This window comes from Pteropus medius, unplaced genomic scaffold (assembly GCF_902729225.1).
Source record: "Pteropus medius unplaced genomic scaffold, Ma_sr-lr_union100, whole genome shotgun sequence".
NCBI lineage: Eukaryota > Metazoa > Chordata > Mammalia > Chiroptera > Pteropodidae > Pteropus > Pteropus medius.
The window spans coordinates 17,722,236-17,739,383 of record NW_024342473.1 but is presented as its reverse complement, the minus strand read 5'-3'; the positions used below and the strand labels follow the sequence as shown (position 1 = coordinate 17,739,383).

General features: G+C 42.3%; 1 protein-coding gene and 1 pseudogene across 2 annotated transcripts in view; both read right to left on the bottom strand.

The window, feature by feature from the left end:
* MYO1E (myosin IE) overlaps nucleotides 1-17,148 on the bottom strand; it is a 177,399-nt gene that overhangs the window by 18,568 nt on the left and 141,683 nt on the right. For both annotated transcript variants that reach the window (XM_039865445.1, XM_039865444.1), the window contains exons 19-25: nucleotides 16,196-16,340; nucleotides 12,697-12,811; nucleotides 12,312-12,481; nucleotides 10,519-10,664; nucleotides 3,532-3,678; nucleotides 1,809-1,966; nucleotides 124-216 (exon numbers count right to left, since the gene is read on the bottom strand). In XM_039865445.1, the coding sequence (XP_039721379.1) occupies nucleotides 124-216; nucleotides 1,809-1,966; nucleotides 3,532-3,678; nucleotides 10,519-10,664; nucleotides 12,312-12,481; nucleotides 12,697-12,811; nucleotides 16,196-16,340 (974 nt within the window). The remainder of the gene's footprint in view (nucleotides 1-123; nucleotides 217-1,808; nucleotides 1,967-3,531; nucleotides 3,679-10,518; nucleotides 10,665-12,311; nucleotides 12,482-12,696; nucleotides 12,812-16,195; nucleotides 16,341-17,148) is intronic.
* On the bottom strand, nucleotides 546-664 carry LOC120604724 (uncharacterized; annotated as a pseudogene).

Here is a 17,148-nt window from a genome sequence, read left to right as displayed (position 1 = left end):
CTGAAATGGCGCATGTTTGGCTAATATGTGTGCATTTATTTGCTAATGGGTTTCTTCCTAAAATATTTTACAAATTGTGGGTCCAGGTTAGTGGTCCCAGTGTACAGCACATGCTGGGCTTACCTGGTGGGGGAGGGGCAGCTCTCATTGGGTAGTTGGCATTGTGGATCCCACTGGAATAACCTCTATTTTGAATGGTGTTCCTTCTGGTAGGGCCTGAAATAAATGAAGTTATGATCAGTACTATTGGTTTTATGGCTCCAGATTGTTTTTTTGCTTATGGAAAACTTGTGAGATGGTGGAATCGGGTCTCAGTCAGATCTACAGGAGACTGGTTGCAGTGGAAAAGGGATATTTAAGAATACTGTACTGATAGCTATTGAACAGGATGGGCTGGAGGATGTGTTGATGAAGTTTTGATACGGTTTTGAAATGTTAGAGACAAAAGCTTTACAAAGAAGTATTAATAATCTTACGAAGGTGTTTCTATTTTTGCAGACTTTTCCTCCCCTCCCCTCCCCTCCCTTCCCTTCCTTTCTTTTTTATGCCTACAGAACCTGGTATTCCCAGGTGGTCTCCCATCCAAGTATTAACTAGGCCTGACCCTGCTTAGCTTCTGAGATAAGACAGGATCGGGCACGTTAAGGGTGGCATGGCCATAGACTATTTCTGCAGGCTTTCAAAAGAGATGTGATCCTTTAATGTTTGCACTCATGTTCTGAACATAGCACAGAAGCTAAACGTGGGTGCTGCATATTATGGTCACCTGCATGAAGTATATTTCAGCACTAACTGGACATCTTATGTTGATAGCCTTTCCTGCAAGAGTTTGTGTTTCTTAGTCTTTTAATTAAATATAGAGACCACGAAGGGTATAATGATAGTGTCCCGCTGTGCTTTGTCCCTGGTCCCCACCTTGTTCCCTCCACCCTGCCCACATCTTTGTAAAGAATACTTTTATTTAAAAGTCTCTTAGAAAATCCCCCCTAAATGTACTGTCTGTTTTATGCAAGTAACCAAGCGATACACAGACACACGCCAACATTTTCTGAGTGGCTATTTATCTGTACTATATTAGTGAGTTATAGTGCATGCCAACGTGTACCTTTGTAGATAGATTTCATGAAGGCCTATTTATATCTGCCATACTCTTCATTGACCACACATATGAACTAAGTTTTATGAAGATATCTGCATTATATAAATATGTAGCGTATGACTACTCTATGTTGTGCATTATAGTTTTATAAATGTCACTTAGAAAAGGAATCAAAGGCCAGTGAAGGAGTTAGGCTAGGGCATGAGTTAGTGCATGTGTGTTTAAGGAAGAGCTCTAAAGTGAAGGTGAGATATACTAGATTTAGTGCACGATAACATAGTGAAACTATGTTGGTAAATGTGAGTTGGTAAATGTGGCCAATTTCTTTAAAATTGACAGAAAGGATAAGTTCTGTATTGTTGACAAGATTTGACTGGAAAAGGATGGAAAATCTGAAGCCAACAAACTGATTTGTTTTAAACACAATTAATACCGTGATGCCAGGAATACCAGACATAACTACTAAATCATTCAGAAAGGTTTAACCCATTTGCCTTGATGTTGGTTTCATTCAAAACGTTTGAATCTGAATAGAGCCCCAGCCACGGGAGCAGTAGAGGTACTGGTTCTTTGCCCCGCAGATCTGTGCACATAATGTAAGTTACTTGGTGAGAAGTGAGTCTGGAGCAGAGCAGGGTTGGGGAGGGCCAGGCAGGGGCAACCAGGAAACCCAGCATGGTTCCACCCGTGGGGCCCACAGAACACTTACGGGAGTTCTTGGGCAGCCCGGGTCCGATGCTGACCTGCAGCACTTTGTTACTGGGCTTTAGGATGGCCAGGTCACCGAAGCCTTGGTGGAACTGCACCTGCCGAGAGCCCCCTGCACTCCAGGGACCCCAGTTCTCCTTTTTCAACTTGAGTTCAAGCCTGTGACAAGCATATGTGTTGGAATGAACAAGTCAGAACGAAGCAATGAGAAATGGGGCTCACAAAAGCCAGCATGGAGTCTCACTGCTAGGAAACGTGCTATAAAAATGAGGCAAGACTGGGTAACCTAAACTGGCACAGGGCCCTGCGGATGGGGTGACGTGACAGCCAGGGTTTGGGCACTATGGTAAGGTGAGCCCACTGACCAGAGGCAGAATTGTTTGGGGCCTAACACCTGTAAGAAACCACTTGGCGAAGGAGGTACCCCATGATAAATGTCAATGTCACTCTGCTGGTGCACTCAGGTGGGACTACCCGGGGACAGAAGGAAAGGGACAACTTCCAGGCCACATCTGCTGTGGTACGTCCTGTTGCCTCTCTCTGATTCCCCTGGTCTGTGTTTATGGAGGACTGAAGAACGCAGGACACACATTATCCCATGTCTCCTTAGCGAAGAATGCGGTTATTTAACTAAGTTCTATTCCGCCACCATCACCCCACCCCAGGTGGAGAAAAAGACAACACTTAACGACCAAAATCCAAATAGAAGGGAGGTTTACTCGCAACTCCAAGGCCAGTTTTTATTTTTCATATTGTCTCTATGCCTATGTCATGCAATTCCATATTCTTCTTTTTTAACTTACATTTTCTCATGTTCACAATTTTAAGTAGTTGTCTGTTATTCTGTCGAGTGGGTTGGTTCTTCATAGTCTTCCTTTTATTTTCTTTCTTTTTTGAGTTATTCTTTTATCACAAATTCCCATACAAAATGATTGCCCCTGGTACGGATGGCCAAATTGTTCTTTGGAAAACTACAATGGATGCATACAGCTACCAGAATCTATTTCACTGCAACCACAGCAGCACTAATCATGGTGAGTTTCTCTCATTGTAGAACTAAGGCTTTACTTTGGGGCCTCATTCTTGTGAGTGAAAAGAGATAGATGGAGGATATATCATGTTACAGATGCAGATTTAAGAGAAAAAATAATTCTCACTTGGCAAATAGTTTAGAAGCTCAACAGTATACCAGGAACTGGTCCAAGAGACCTTGTTGCTAAAACGAAGGAAGGTGTACTGAGACACAAGGCCATTCACAGCCCGAAAGTCCCCAAATGCCCCACCCATAGGTTTTATTATGCATTGATTTTGGGAACTTAAGCTCTCACTCTAATCACTTTCTTTTGCTTCCACCTTTACTCTACTTCTGTCTGCTCTGCTAAATAAAATATTATTTTATTGGTGATATACAAAAATCTGCCTTTCTCTGCCTCACTTTGGTGACCTTTGTCTAAATGACAAAAGACACCATTCGAAGTCATTATTTCACAGAAATGCAAATGTGACCTTTTCTAAGTCTGTGATAACCATCCGAACTGTCTTCTGCAGATTCCGTGGGGGAAGCTGAGGCACCGATGGTAGGCTTTGCTGAAGCCACTGCAGCCAGTCAGACCCCCACCCCCGCCCCAAGGATCTCCCCTCCCCTCTCAGCCTGGACCGCCGGCAGTGAGGTCAAGCCCCTCTCTGGTTTTACTGAGAAGTTTGGGCCCCAGATCCCGACTTACGTATTGCTAAATTTCAGAGGTAGTTGCTTCTGGGTTTTTTCCTCATAACGCTTTGCTAAGAGGCTCAAGAATTCAGTTTTGAAGACGGATTCAAGCAAACTATCGTATTCTTGTTCATGGAGAATAAAAATGTCATCTTGCATAGTACTGCAAAGGGATCAGAAAGACAATAAAAGTTGCACTTTTGTTTATTCCAGTCTTTTTTCACTCATGTTTTAAATCCTTAAGTCAGTACTAGGTTACTATAGTCTTTCTAGTATGTAACTGAACATAAACAATTTCACGTGAGTTCCAAGTTAGTAGAATTGACGATATGGTTATAGCAACTGTAATAAATCCTAATTTGAAGAATTGTAAACTCAGTTATCAAAAGGGAAGCTGAACTCCTGGGCTTCATAGGCACTCATTATTTAAGAGCCTTTGGGTATTCAGTGCTCTGCTTGTAACGGGTGCCAGGTGCTGCTGAATGTACACGTACCCCACAGTACAGAGATACACCAGACAGGTGTACAGACGGCAAGCAAGTAAGCACAACTCTCACATTCAAGTTAATGAATTTCTTGGAGCAGAAAAAGAACACACCTTTGCAGGAACTGCAAGTTTGGACAGGGCAGGGCTGTGGAGAAACTCATGCCTGGAGGGGAGAATGGAAGGGAGAGGCCAAGACAAACCCTGTCCTGGGGGAAATGCTCAGTGGTGGGTTGGGGGTTGATTAGACACAGTTCCACCCACCTCCAGGCCCAGCTAGACTTTGTGGAAACTACAACACACATATAATTGGGAATCTTCATTCCCTAGTTTTTAGGTATATAGCTCAGTTGAAAGACGCCCCCACCTTCAAAGGCTTCATAATATACAAGTTTACTGTTACCACCAAGCACCACTGCCAAATATCTAAGACAAGCCTCTAAAGAATGACATTTCATAAGGGATAATAAGTGTTTTTTCAGGTATTAAAACCAAAGTAAGTGGATTTGCTTCGATGAATTAACCATGGTTTTATTTTAATCCCTCCAAGTGCAGGAAATGTCAACGACATGGTTCTTTTAATAACAAGTCGAGCTGTGTCACATAGGAGCTGTGCCCTGCTCTTGAGGCCCCTGGTACCACTGCACCAGTAGGATTACTATGCTGTGACAAAGCCAGATGGTGAGGCCAGCATGGAGAAATGGGGTGTAGACAATCTTGGACATGAGGGATTTTTCTTCCATGTAGAATTTGATCCATTTAAACTGCAGCTCTGTGATCTCTCTGTTTAGTCCCATGAGTGTGACAAGGCCAGGGTGGGAAGTCCATGGGACCAGAGGTCTTCCTTGGGCAGAGAGACACTTGGTGGACAGTCCTAGGCTTGTCAGGAACCTTCTCTCTCTGGGCTAAGTCAGGGAGCTAAGGACTTAGATCTGAATAAGCCAGGAGCTATAGCCATAGTTTCTCTCACTGAAACCTTGGCCCCTCAGTCTTGCTATAGGAAAGGAGTTTGGTAATCCACAGTAGGAAAAAAGGCTAAGGTAGGACCATAACACAGTTGGAATTCAAAGGCGAAGAGCAGCATAAACAAACAACAGGGGAGGAATGGAATAAACTAGCAGCAAGATACCACCACTGGGGGAAGGGGGCTGGCCCTCACAGCATGTTTATTGAAGATGAGTACGCCAAAGGGTTCTTGGGTGTGAAGTCAGAATACTTCGCAAGCACTTGGGACACATGATGGCCATTTGGATGAAGTACATGGCCATTATTATCACCTCAAGAGTTTGTTTTTAAACAGCCCTACTTCACAACCATGCTTTCTGCACACTCTTGTTTGCACAAGTTGGAGTGTAGGTTTTTGTACCATGATCAAGACCCTGACAACACAGTGGTTCAAACGACAAAGTGTTTTTTTCTGTCATTCAAAAAAATGTGCAAAAGCCAAAGGGCCAACATGAAAGTTCTACGGTGCCCAGAAGCCAGGTATCTACTCTTTCTCTTTACAGATACGACTAGGAAGTGGTACAGGTCACTTCTGCTCATACCTCACTGCCAACACTATGTCACATGGTTACATCTAGCTACAAGGAAGCCTGGGAAATGCAGTCTTTGGGTAGGCTGCCAGCCATTAATGTGTAAAGGAGAGACTAGGTAGTGTAGGACAGCTCACGATCTCCACTAGACCTCCTCGGTCACAAACCTTTCCAAACTAGGAAGTGGAATCTTTTCCTAAAGCTTGAGAATAATATACCTTAGAGAGCTGAGGCCACAAAGCTACTATTATTTTCCTACCTCTAGGAAAATTCTGAAATTGTTTTAATCGCGTCGATTATAGCAATTCGAAACTCCAAAAGGCACTTATGTAAAAGCTGCTTAAAACAACTCTTGAGTCATTTGGAATGAATAAAAGTCCAAGCATCCCAGCACAGGAAGAAAAAGACTGCTGCTTAGGAAGGGAGTGTATGCAATGGGGACAGAGTGAAATAGGAAGTATCACTTTCTGGCGTATGGGGTGAAGAATGACGCTCCTTTTGGGGTGGCCTGATTCAGAGCACTCTTTGACATGTCTGGACGCATCTGTTTGCCTGGCTGTACTTTAGGTAGGACAGTGATTATTGAGCAGGGCGAAATGAGTCCAACACAAGTAACCTTGAGTAGTTTAATGTGCTTAGATTTATTACGAGTTTCACTACCATAAAGAAAAAAAAGAAAAAAAAGCAAGCAGGCCAAAACTTCAAGGTCAATTATCAGTCTGATTCTGGAAATGAGAAGAGATTGTTTGGACACTTTGACTTCAACCATCAAATTCAAAACCCCTCCCTTCCGTGACCCAGGCATGAGAGTCAGGGAAAACACCTTCGTTCAGGTCAGAGTTTCAGCTCATTCTCCTCTCCTCAGCCCCTGCTCCTAGATCTGGAAACAAAGCTTTTACATTTATTTATTCTAAAAAATCAAGACTTATCTTTGGACTTCACCCCTGTCTAATTCATATGCTCAAGCTGCAATTCCTTACAGATGTTTGTACCCTGTGTTGAAAGATCTCTGACTAGTCTAGTCTCTACTTTCGCTTTCTACTTGTTTTTTATCCCCTCATCTTTGTGGCTTCTTGTGGTATTGCTGACAACACCAGAAAACCTTGTTTTATTTCCTTAACCAGTATCTTCTTCGCAAAAACTTTAGTTACAAAACACTGAGTAAAGTCTTAAAATTTTTTAAGCTAAAAAGGCAATTTCCTAGGAAAGCCTCGCCTTTATGTCAGTCTTCAGAAAAAGCTTTTGTGATTGTGAAATATACACTCCTTTTAGTACATATTTCGTAATCTGTACTGTAGAGGTAAATAAAGAAGAAAATAAATCTAATCCAGAATTCTACCACTCAGAGAAACCAGTGGCAGAAGTTTGGGATCCTATTAATATCTCCGAGAAAGTATGGATACAGGTTGTGTCAGGCCTCACCACGGGCCTCCCAGGAGAGGCTTCACCTGACCCCTGGGTACAAAGTCTCACTCGTGTCTTTGGTATCCCAGGAGCACCCTGTGTAACCTCTGTGGGACATGTTTACTCAGGTGTCTGCTCCCCCTTCCAGAATGGGAAGGAGCATCTCGAGGCAGTGACTATGTCTCATCCGCCTTCGAATCCTAGGGCTGAACACAAGGTAGGTGGTCAGTTCAAAAATGTCGATGATTTCCAGGTTCCCAAAGCTCAGAGGCCACAGCAGGTCAAGACTGCAGTGACGCTTCAAGTTAGCCGAGCAGGTGGTAAGGCAGGCTGTCCTTACTGCCAGAGGCTTAGGGCAATTAGGCAATGAAATATTCCAGGCAAGAATGTCATGACCGGGGAAGCTGGAGCCTCTTTTTAAAGCCCCCTCTCACAGGTTGCTTTTCTCATTACAAACAAGGACTGGAGAATCTACTGACCCAGACAGGCAGCTATGTAGCTTTTGGTCTTAGGCCTCTGATGGTCAGCTATTAGAATGAGAAGGACCATTAGAACTCCAAATATGAGATTTTTGTGGTACCAACCTCATCACCCAACAACAGGAAAGCAAAACACATAGGCTGTTACACCTTGTGGCCACCATTCTAGCAAATTGAATTTTTCAAATAAGAATGATGCCATGTAAGTACTTGGACAAGAAGCAGCTCTTGACAGATCTCTCAAAAACTGATGCCTTGGCCTTCTGTCAACAGACATCCCAAGTCTCAGAAATCTAATGTCTCAATTATATATATTTCTCTGAGCTACTGGGCCTATCTCATTTCTTTCTTGTAAGTTCATTTCTCAAAAAAAAATTTCAATTTTAATTCAACAAGATATATTTCAGTATATTTAGGAAAGGTAAAGACTTCTAAAAATATGATATCTACTAGAGGATTAGAAAAAGCTTTTTATTATGGACAATTTCAAATATGTTAAAAAAAAACAAACAGGATAGCAGAGTGAGCTTCCACACGTGAGGATGTTTCAACAATTAGCAATCAGAGACAATCGACCTTATCTACACTCCCACTTCCACACACAAACTAGGTTATTTTAAAGCAAAGTAGAAATATTATTTTACCCGTATCTCTAAAAGATAAAGCCTCTTTAAATAAAAATAACCACAATACCATTATCACACCTAGAGAAATAAGCAATAAATCCTTCATATCAAATATTTAGTCATGTTCACATTCCCAAATTGTCTCGTAACTGCCTTCATATGGTTGGTTTATTTGAATAGGGAACTGTGAGTCCATTTTGCTGTGAGACTAGTTATGCTGTAGGAGAGATGGGCTGAAAGATCAAGACTGTGGGACACTTCGATAGCTTTGACCAGAAGAAGCCATTAGGTGGGCATTCCAGCTGATAATCAAGAAGTAAGCCTCATTATTCTGTAACTTGTATATGTTACAACCCTTACTGAAGTGCAAGACAACTGTGAAAATCTTTCTCTATATCAGTATTGAAATATATTTGAACACACACACACACACACACACAGTTGGTGATCTGGTACCACAATCAATTTCTACTCTGGGTTTGATTCTATACACACCATCACCCATCTGGTTGATTCCTAACTTGATTTAGGTTATTGGCTTAACCCAACGGATGAAGAGAATGAGGAAACAGTATTCATCTTGCTGTGAGGCTCAGTGACTGCAATATGCAGACATCGCAAGCTGAAATGATGCAGGCTCTTTTTTTTCCCCCTAGAACCAGAACGACTTGCAGGCTAAGTACTTCATTTATTACATTCTCTAACAAACGAAGGCCACTAGGAAACAAATGTCCAGACCATGAATATTAAAGAGGAAGCAGAAAAAGAAGCTGGTTTTACCATGAGACACCGTATCCCCCAGAAATTTTGAAATTTTCAGTATGAATATCCCATACCTTGATAAACCTCAAGGACTCGATCAATAAGATAGGAAGTGTCAAAATGTGTGACACAAATGTAGATATGATTATTTATGATCAAGTACTCACTTCGGTGCTGTGAAGGTTGAAGACAGACCTGGGCAATAATAACAGTAAGAACAATAATTACGCTCAGAGTAATAACGAGCACATGAACTCCAGAGCTGGGATTCCCTGGTATTAAGTCACAGCTACTGTCAAGTGTACATGGCATATTTCAGCTAACCCAGCTTAGCCCAGGTATGGCTGGCCCCATGCCAGGACAGACAGAAGCTTCCAGCTGGGTTCCTTAGAACATCAAAGTCCAGCTAGTCAAGAAGAGAGTGGCCAGCAGGCTGCCCAGCTCCAGCTGTGACGCAGCTAGTGGGCCAACTGCTCAGGAAGACCCAAAAACCAGACAGTGTCTGGAGCTTTTCCTTGAAATCCATGGCTCGGAGACATACCTGAGGTGGGGCTGCCAAAAGGCTGCCGAGGGTCCCATCTGCTTAGAATTTTTACCACATCCCCGAGTTGAAATGTTTTAAACACTTAACCTCACTGTACCACCTGGCCCTTTATCAGGAAACTTGGCAACAGATAGAATCAGAAACCACAGCGACACAGGCAAGAATGGACACAACTTGAAATCTGCTTTGGATTATCACACTGGAGAGCTAGGATTTCCAGCCTGGAAGGCCAGATGCTGGACCACGCAAAACCCCTGCTTTTTCTTGGGAGCGGCAGTTTTGTGTTCTGTGTGGAATATGAATTTAGAAGGAAGACATGTTCAAAAGCAACCAGAACATCACTACTTGTAGTGCAGTGGCCGCCGTATCCTCAGAAGGGCTTAGGGATGCAACTCAAAGAGGAAGCCACTGGGCTCAAAGGGGCCTTTCTTCCTTTTTCCTCAGTCTTATGTAGACTGGGAGGATTTCCTCTCTCCAGAGGGAACTTAGTCTGGTACTTCTTAACATGGGAGGATTTAGGGAAGTCCCTCTGCCAAAAGAAAGCTAAAGGGCTGACAGGAAGAGCAAGGGCCCCTGCCTGTGAACTTGGAGTCCAAGGGAGGATTTGGCAACGACTCCAGGGCTATGGATTATGGAGACCAATCTGTGCTCCCTCCTTGCATGAACAGGCAGAAAAGACTTTAAGGAGTACCAAGAAACTTCCCTTCCAGCATAATTAGAGGTCACAGTAAACTAAAAACAATATTGATGACCTAATGGCCACCTCTGTTTGGACCTTTGCTAAAGAAATGGGTTAGGTCTTCCATGTGGGTGAGGTGGGCCTGTCCCTGGACCCATGGCCCCACTTCAGTAACAGCAATTATACTCTGTCAGTTTTATATACTAGGTTTATTTCTCAAATTTCATGGGTACAAAGGACCTCAGTATCTCTTGATCAGAAGAGCTAACTAGAAGGTGATTTTTTTCTTGCTATCTCATTTCTGTTCTATCAGGATCTCGGAGATCCATGAAGGTTAGGTCTTCTTAGGGAAGAAGAGGAGATTCAGTTCTCTTCATCATGATTTTGACAACTGGGGAGCCTACCAGGCCTTTTTCCAGGCTGCGTTTGGAATAGCAGATGACAATGCTGAGGAGACGGGGCACGCGTGCTTCCACCCCTTGCCACTCACCTGAGGGACACGGACAAAATCCTCTCCATCTCGATTCTCCGCTTCAGGACTTCTTTCACAAGCCCTTTGTCTGGGCCCTGCTTGACCTTCTCTCGTCCAATTAAGTATAAGCACTTTGGAGTAAGAAGCAAGTCTCGTTTTACACCCTGTAAGGAGAGGTATTTTAAGAAGGTGGAAAGATGTGTCGATGTGACAACTTTGGGCATCTGTTTACAGATGAAGGGAAGCTGCCTTGGGTAGCAAATTTTCCCTACCATCTAACCCCATCCCTTGAGAGCAGAAGGGGACACTGTTAATAATTATTAGACTGACATACGTGAAATTAATGATACTTGAATCTCTCTGACTTACAAAAATGGCAAACTCATATGGATCCGCCTAAGGTGTCAGGACAAAGGTGTAAAAGGACAGTCCCAGACGAACCAACACATATAGTTACGCTACCAATTATCTGTTAACGTTTCTCAAACAGGGCTCCATTCCTCAAGTGTCTGCATATATATTTTTTGAGTCCATGAAATTTTTGCTTTTTAAAACTGATAAAATTTCATTTTAATGACAATCCTTAAAAATCTAATATAAACATACTTTGGATTATGTGGGTTACTGACCCCCTTATACCCAAATACCATTGAGAGTCCTAAGCATTAAAATCTGCCACTAGAGCAGCTGGCACCATATTGGGGATGTAAGGATGATTTGATTCCAGCAAAACAACATTATCCTTCTTGTTAATACTTGTTAATTTCATTTTTTTTTCTGAACAAAAAACAAACAAATAATTAAAAACAAAACAAAACAAAAAAAGCTCTTGATGGATTCATGGGCTACTGTGGCTTCAGATTTCACTTTTGGGGCCAAGATTTTATTAGGCAAAAGAAATAAAGTGTTGAAGGGAAGAGGTAAAAAAAAAGTCAGTTGTTCCTCCAGGAGCCATGTGAAGGCCTTTCTTAGTCATTCATTAAGGCAGGAGTCCCTAAGCTTTTTGGCACCAGAAACCAGTGCTCCTATGAGAATCTAATGCCTGATGATCTGAGGTGGAGCTGAGGGGGTGATGCTAGAGCTGGGGAGCAGCTGCAAATACAGATGAAGCTTCGCTTGCTCACTTGCCACTCACTTCCTACTGCGTGGCCTGGTTCCGAACAGGCCACAGACCAGTATGGGTCCGCAGCCTGGGGTTTGGGGACCCCTGCACTAAGGGAAGATGGGTAAGAACACTTAGCAATATTGACTGACATTCTGAATCTTTTGACCTAACGATTCTATTCCTATCCATTTATTCTAAAAGCATTAGCAGACAAATGCACAAAGATATGTGTGAAAAGGATGCTCACTGTATCCTTCTTAAAAAAATAATAGTAAAAGAAAGGGAGCCCACTGAGAATGGATTAAGGAGAAATTGATTAGAAATATAGTGAAGCATCTCTTAAATGGAATCCTATGCAGCTAAACAAAATAATTTATATTGACATATCTATTAATATGGCAAGTTCTCCATGGCACAGCTTAAGAAAAAAACAACCCAGGACAGAAACCAGCATGTAACGTACATCTCATTTTTGAAAACTAAATACTCAGATATATGTCTGTATAAAAAAAACTTCTAAAGGATACACACAAAATGTTAACACTGTTTTTGGGTATAGGTGGCTATTTTTCTTTTGGCTTATCTATATTTTCTAAATTTTCTTACAATCAACGTTTTGTTTGGTAATAAGAAAAGTAAAATTATGAGTTATTTATAAAACTAAGGAATGTCCAGTGCCTCTCGGAGGCGGGTAGTCAGCATGTACCTTGAACCTCCTGTCGTACTTGGTCACTGTGTCTGCAAAATCGATCTTCTCCCTCTTGCCCACAAATTGCTGAAGTTCCGGGTGGTCCTCCATCCCAATGTAATCCCCAATGAAATTCCTGTTAATGCTGTTTCTCCTTCTCTCCTTCTTGTTCAGCAGGAGGTCTGAGGCTGCAATTCCCACAAGGCAGAGAAGGGAGAAAGATCAGTCCTCCAGAAAAAGGAAGAAAATACTTACTATAAAAACACACAGAGAAACTCTAAAGGAATGCAAGATTTTTAACACATGACATTATATGCAAAGTAAACTGAACTTGTAACTTTCGTCTAGGCTCAAAATTATTCTTGAGATTTGATAAACACATGAAACGAAATGACTAAAATACCTTCTTCCCTCATTTGGACATATTTTTTTCGGGCCACGAATTTCCTCCACGATTTCTGTATCACTCGAGCATACCCATCATACTTTCTCTCTCTCATTTCTTCTAGAAGAAATAGCTATGAATGTAAAGAAGACAAATGTGAGCCAATTCATAAGACCTGAGCATCACTTTTTTTCTGGTTATTTCAGGCACACTCAATTTAGCCAGAGCCATACATGGGAACCAGCTTCTCAGACTCATAACAAATGTGAAAAAATGATTACTAGCGATGTTGGTTATGATCACTATGACTTTTTTATCTACACATTTTTTTCTTTTAATAAAAAACATAATGGAAAATAGCTAAATCTGAGTGCATTCAGTTGGATCTTAAGAATGGTGCCCTGCCTTGCTCATAATCTCTGTGAGAATCGAAATTCAGTATTTATCCACTTATTCCCTACCTTGATCCAGAGAGGATAGTAGGTGGCTAGATCAAGTGAGTTGGTGGAGACTGTTGCTTACTTAGTGCTGCATATAGCCTCTTAAGAATTTCCCAGCTTTTGCAGGGGCAGACCTTCTGCTGCTGTGGAAAGAGGGCTGCCCTACTTTCAGTTCCATGAAAGTACAGACTTCCTACCTCAGAATTCTCCAAGGAGTCACTGGGGCAGAAGCCAACAACTGCAGTGATTGGAATGGGACTTACGATGATAGGGGACCTTACTTTGTTTAAGGTCCCCTGTCAGACACTGGCAGGTCTCGAGACTCAGGCCATTTTAACAATATTACCCCACTCAGCAAAGCTCTGGAATAATGAAGACGATAGCAATTAGCTGTAATGTACCTAGCACCTGCTATGGGTCAGGAATCATTCTAGATGCTTTACATGCATCTTTTCATTCAATCCCTCCATGGATACACGATCCACATATTTCTATCGTCTCCATTTTACAGATGAGGAAATTGGAACCAAGATTGCGTGGGGCTGGAAAGTGAACCAAAGTCCTTCGAGTGCTGCCAGGCTCTTTCTCACTTTGACATACAAGTCTTTCTCTGTAAATCTGCATTTGATCAACTCGTAATATGGTGGGAAACTTTCTCATTCACCTAGGAAGTGGTTTACATGACTCCTTAGGAAAACAAGATAAAACGGACCAATAAAAACCTGAAGTAAAGATGATGAACAATCACTGCAGAAGTGTTCCAGAAGTAAACAAGCAAATTTGGTTTGAAGGCAGCTGGGTTTGATTTGTTGTCTCTATTTATCTGGTCTATACGCAGGAGCCACATCTGACCCCTTCTGTCACTCAACTTCTTCCCATAGTCCCAGCTTTGCAAAAACAGTATCTCAAAGGCAAAATATCACAGCCTACAGTGCTATATACAACAGGTATGAGGAGCATATTTCTAAAAATAAAAGGGAATATATGGTTTAACAACAGGACAGAATGTTTAAAATATGAGCCCTCCGGTCTCCTGTTGTAAGAATATTTGTTGGTGTTTCTTTTCTTGTGTGTTGGGTTTCTGAGGCTTGATATCTTCTTCTTTAACAGAACTATTTCAGAGTACCATAGAAAACACCCTCGTGACTCAGAAAGGATGAAGAGGCAACCAATATCCAACTTCCTATAGACTATTTCAAAGATTAGCTGGGTTTTAGGTTCTTTCCAAAAGCCATACCAGTTTGAAATCTGGTGGATTGGAGGAAAAAGAAAGAGGAAACATAGAAAAGACAACTCCCAAATCATGGACACATGCAACAAATAAACAAAACCAAACCCTTTGGTGCCTGATGTCTAATGTGGGTTCTTAAAACAAATGGGTTATTTTATATATTCAGCATACTTACTATGAAAGTCAAGGCAAAAATCACAAAGTGGGCATTTAGAAACCAATTTTTCTAAAAGTATTTTTCACGTCAAGATTAAATGTGGACGGATGAGTGATGGGGGAGGGGAGAGAGTAGCGATGATGGTGTGTGTGTGCGTGTGTGTGTGCAAAAAGATGGGGGAAAGGAGAGTCAAGTGATGGTAATAAAGAAATTGTAAGAAAGACAAGGAAAAGAGAAACCAAAGATAAATCTTGATTTTTGAGCTAAAACCCCAAAGCTCAACAGAATCATAAAAAAAGTATGCAAAATATTGAGGCTGTTTTAATTATGTGAAAATTTAGCAAGTCAAAAAAGTAAAAGCGGGTATGAAATAACAGGAGTTCTGCATTGTACTGATAAATCACTCCATCCCATTTTAGAAAGAACAGGAACTGTTCTGTGGGTTGCTTAATGGTGTATGACACAACATTTTCATTTTATATTTGGAAATGAAATCGCTGTGAAGCTACAAATAACTCTAAGTGGAAAATGCTACCACAAACTTTTCATAAACGGATTCTATAGATGCGTGCCATTTATTTACTTAATAGTCTTTATGGTTCATAAAGTCATTCATTTACAGCCATTATCATTTGTGGGTCTCAGGCCGATCCTCTGGGGCAGGCAGAACAGCAGCTGCAGGCCCCATTCTGGGGGACAAAACTCACTGAGACCAGGATTTGCCCGAAGTTAGGGGTTTCTGTTATTACACACAGCAAGTTCTCATGTTGTTTCCCCTCGGTCAGATGACTAATTTTGCCGAGTTCACCATAGACTCTTGAAATGGAGTCTTATGATTGTTAAAAGAACCTCAGGAAATGATGTCAAACCTGAGTAGTCCCAGTAATTTCTCTAACTTAAAAAGTAACGTCTTCATTCCATAGCCCCAGAGCTAATGGGGCAAAATTCGGCTGTGTTGGGTTCCTGCTCAAACTGAGAACTTCTTACGGACACTCAGTGACCATACCCTCATCAGGGAAGGTGAAGAAGTTTTTCCAAATTAATCTGTGGCGGTCTAATTAAGTTTGTGAATTGTAAAATTGTTTGAATTCCTTACTGGCAAATATCTGTGTTCTATAAACCCAGAGATTTCTCCTCCTACCCATTTGTCTCCTCAACTGCCTTTCCGAGCTCGATCACAGTCCTGAGAATTCTCATCCCCAAGTGCTGCTCTGCCTTCACAGAGGAAGCCCAGGCCTGTTTGGTGTCACCTTGACGAAGACACAGGTTTACCCAAGCAAGCCTCCTTGGTGGGACATAAAAGTCCCTTTTAGCTTAAACACTATTGGACACTATAAACAACTATTGGGCACCTTCCGTGAGACACTTTCTACAGGAGGTTGTGAGTACACATGGCGTACAAAACCTCAAGGAGATGACTATCTAGAATGGGAGAGGGACAATAAATTAGAAACCATTGTATGACGATATCTTTATAAAAAGAGTGCTGAGTACCCTGAAGGCTGTGAGGGAGGAGGGGTATGGGAATGACCTACACTGGGATTGGGAGCGGACGGAAACCTTCTCTGAGGCATGAACGGAAAGATGAGAAAAAAAGGCAGCCATGCTGTGGGGAGGGGGCCAGCGGAGCTGCTGCAGGGAGAGGGGTGGCACCAAGGAAACGAGGGGAGAGGTCAGCCACACACTCACAGACTCGGGGGCTTTGATGAACACTTTGCTCCTCCCCAGCTGGAACTGGTCATTGTCCACGTTGACAGACTGCAGCAAGTGGAGGACACCTTGTTTCTCATCTCCTCTCCACGAAGGCCAGGTGGCTTTGGTCAGAATGGCATACCTGTGAGGACGATTGGGGAGAGAAGGATCAGACTCAGACTGGCCTGACCTACAGAGGCGCCTGGTGCTGCTGGGATCCTGGCGATCCATTCACCTCTGTTCAAAGGCTTAGGGATGGCCCTCGACAAATGCAAAAGTCTGCTGGGTCTGCAATGCCCATTTCATAGCTCCTAGTCCCTTCCTATCTGACTGTTTCCATGCTAACGCCTGAGGAAAATCTACTTTTCCCTTCTACCACTGTCTAAAAATAGCACTGCTGAGGGTCGCCAATGATACTTTTTAGGCAAAATCAATTGGCCTTTTATCAATACTGATTTCCTTGATTTCTTCAGAGCACTTAACAGTTAATGCATAGTTTTATAAAGCTCCCTATAAGCAGTTATTATTATTACTATGTATCAAATTTCATCTCCGGAAATCTGTCACAAGGCCCTGGTGATCTGGTCCTCGGCTAGTCTTCAATCTCTTCTCTCTATTCCCTCTTCTTCAAGCACACTCAACTCTTTCCCTCCTCAGAGCCTTTGCTCATGCTGTTCCCTCTACCTGGTGTGCTGTTCTCCAACTCCTCACGTGGCGGCTCCTACTCAGGAGGACTCCCCTTCAGTGACACTTCCAGAGAGAGCCCTTTTTGGACTACCCAAGCAAAAGCATCCCCTGCTATTTTTTCTCATAGAAAACATTATTTTTCCTTCAGAGCATGTATCATCATTTGTAATTATATTCATGTTTGTGCCTATTTGGTAAATTTATGCCTCCTCCACAAGGACTAGAGCTCCATGAGTGGGTACCATATCTGTGTGGTTCATACA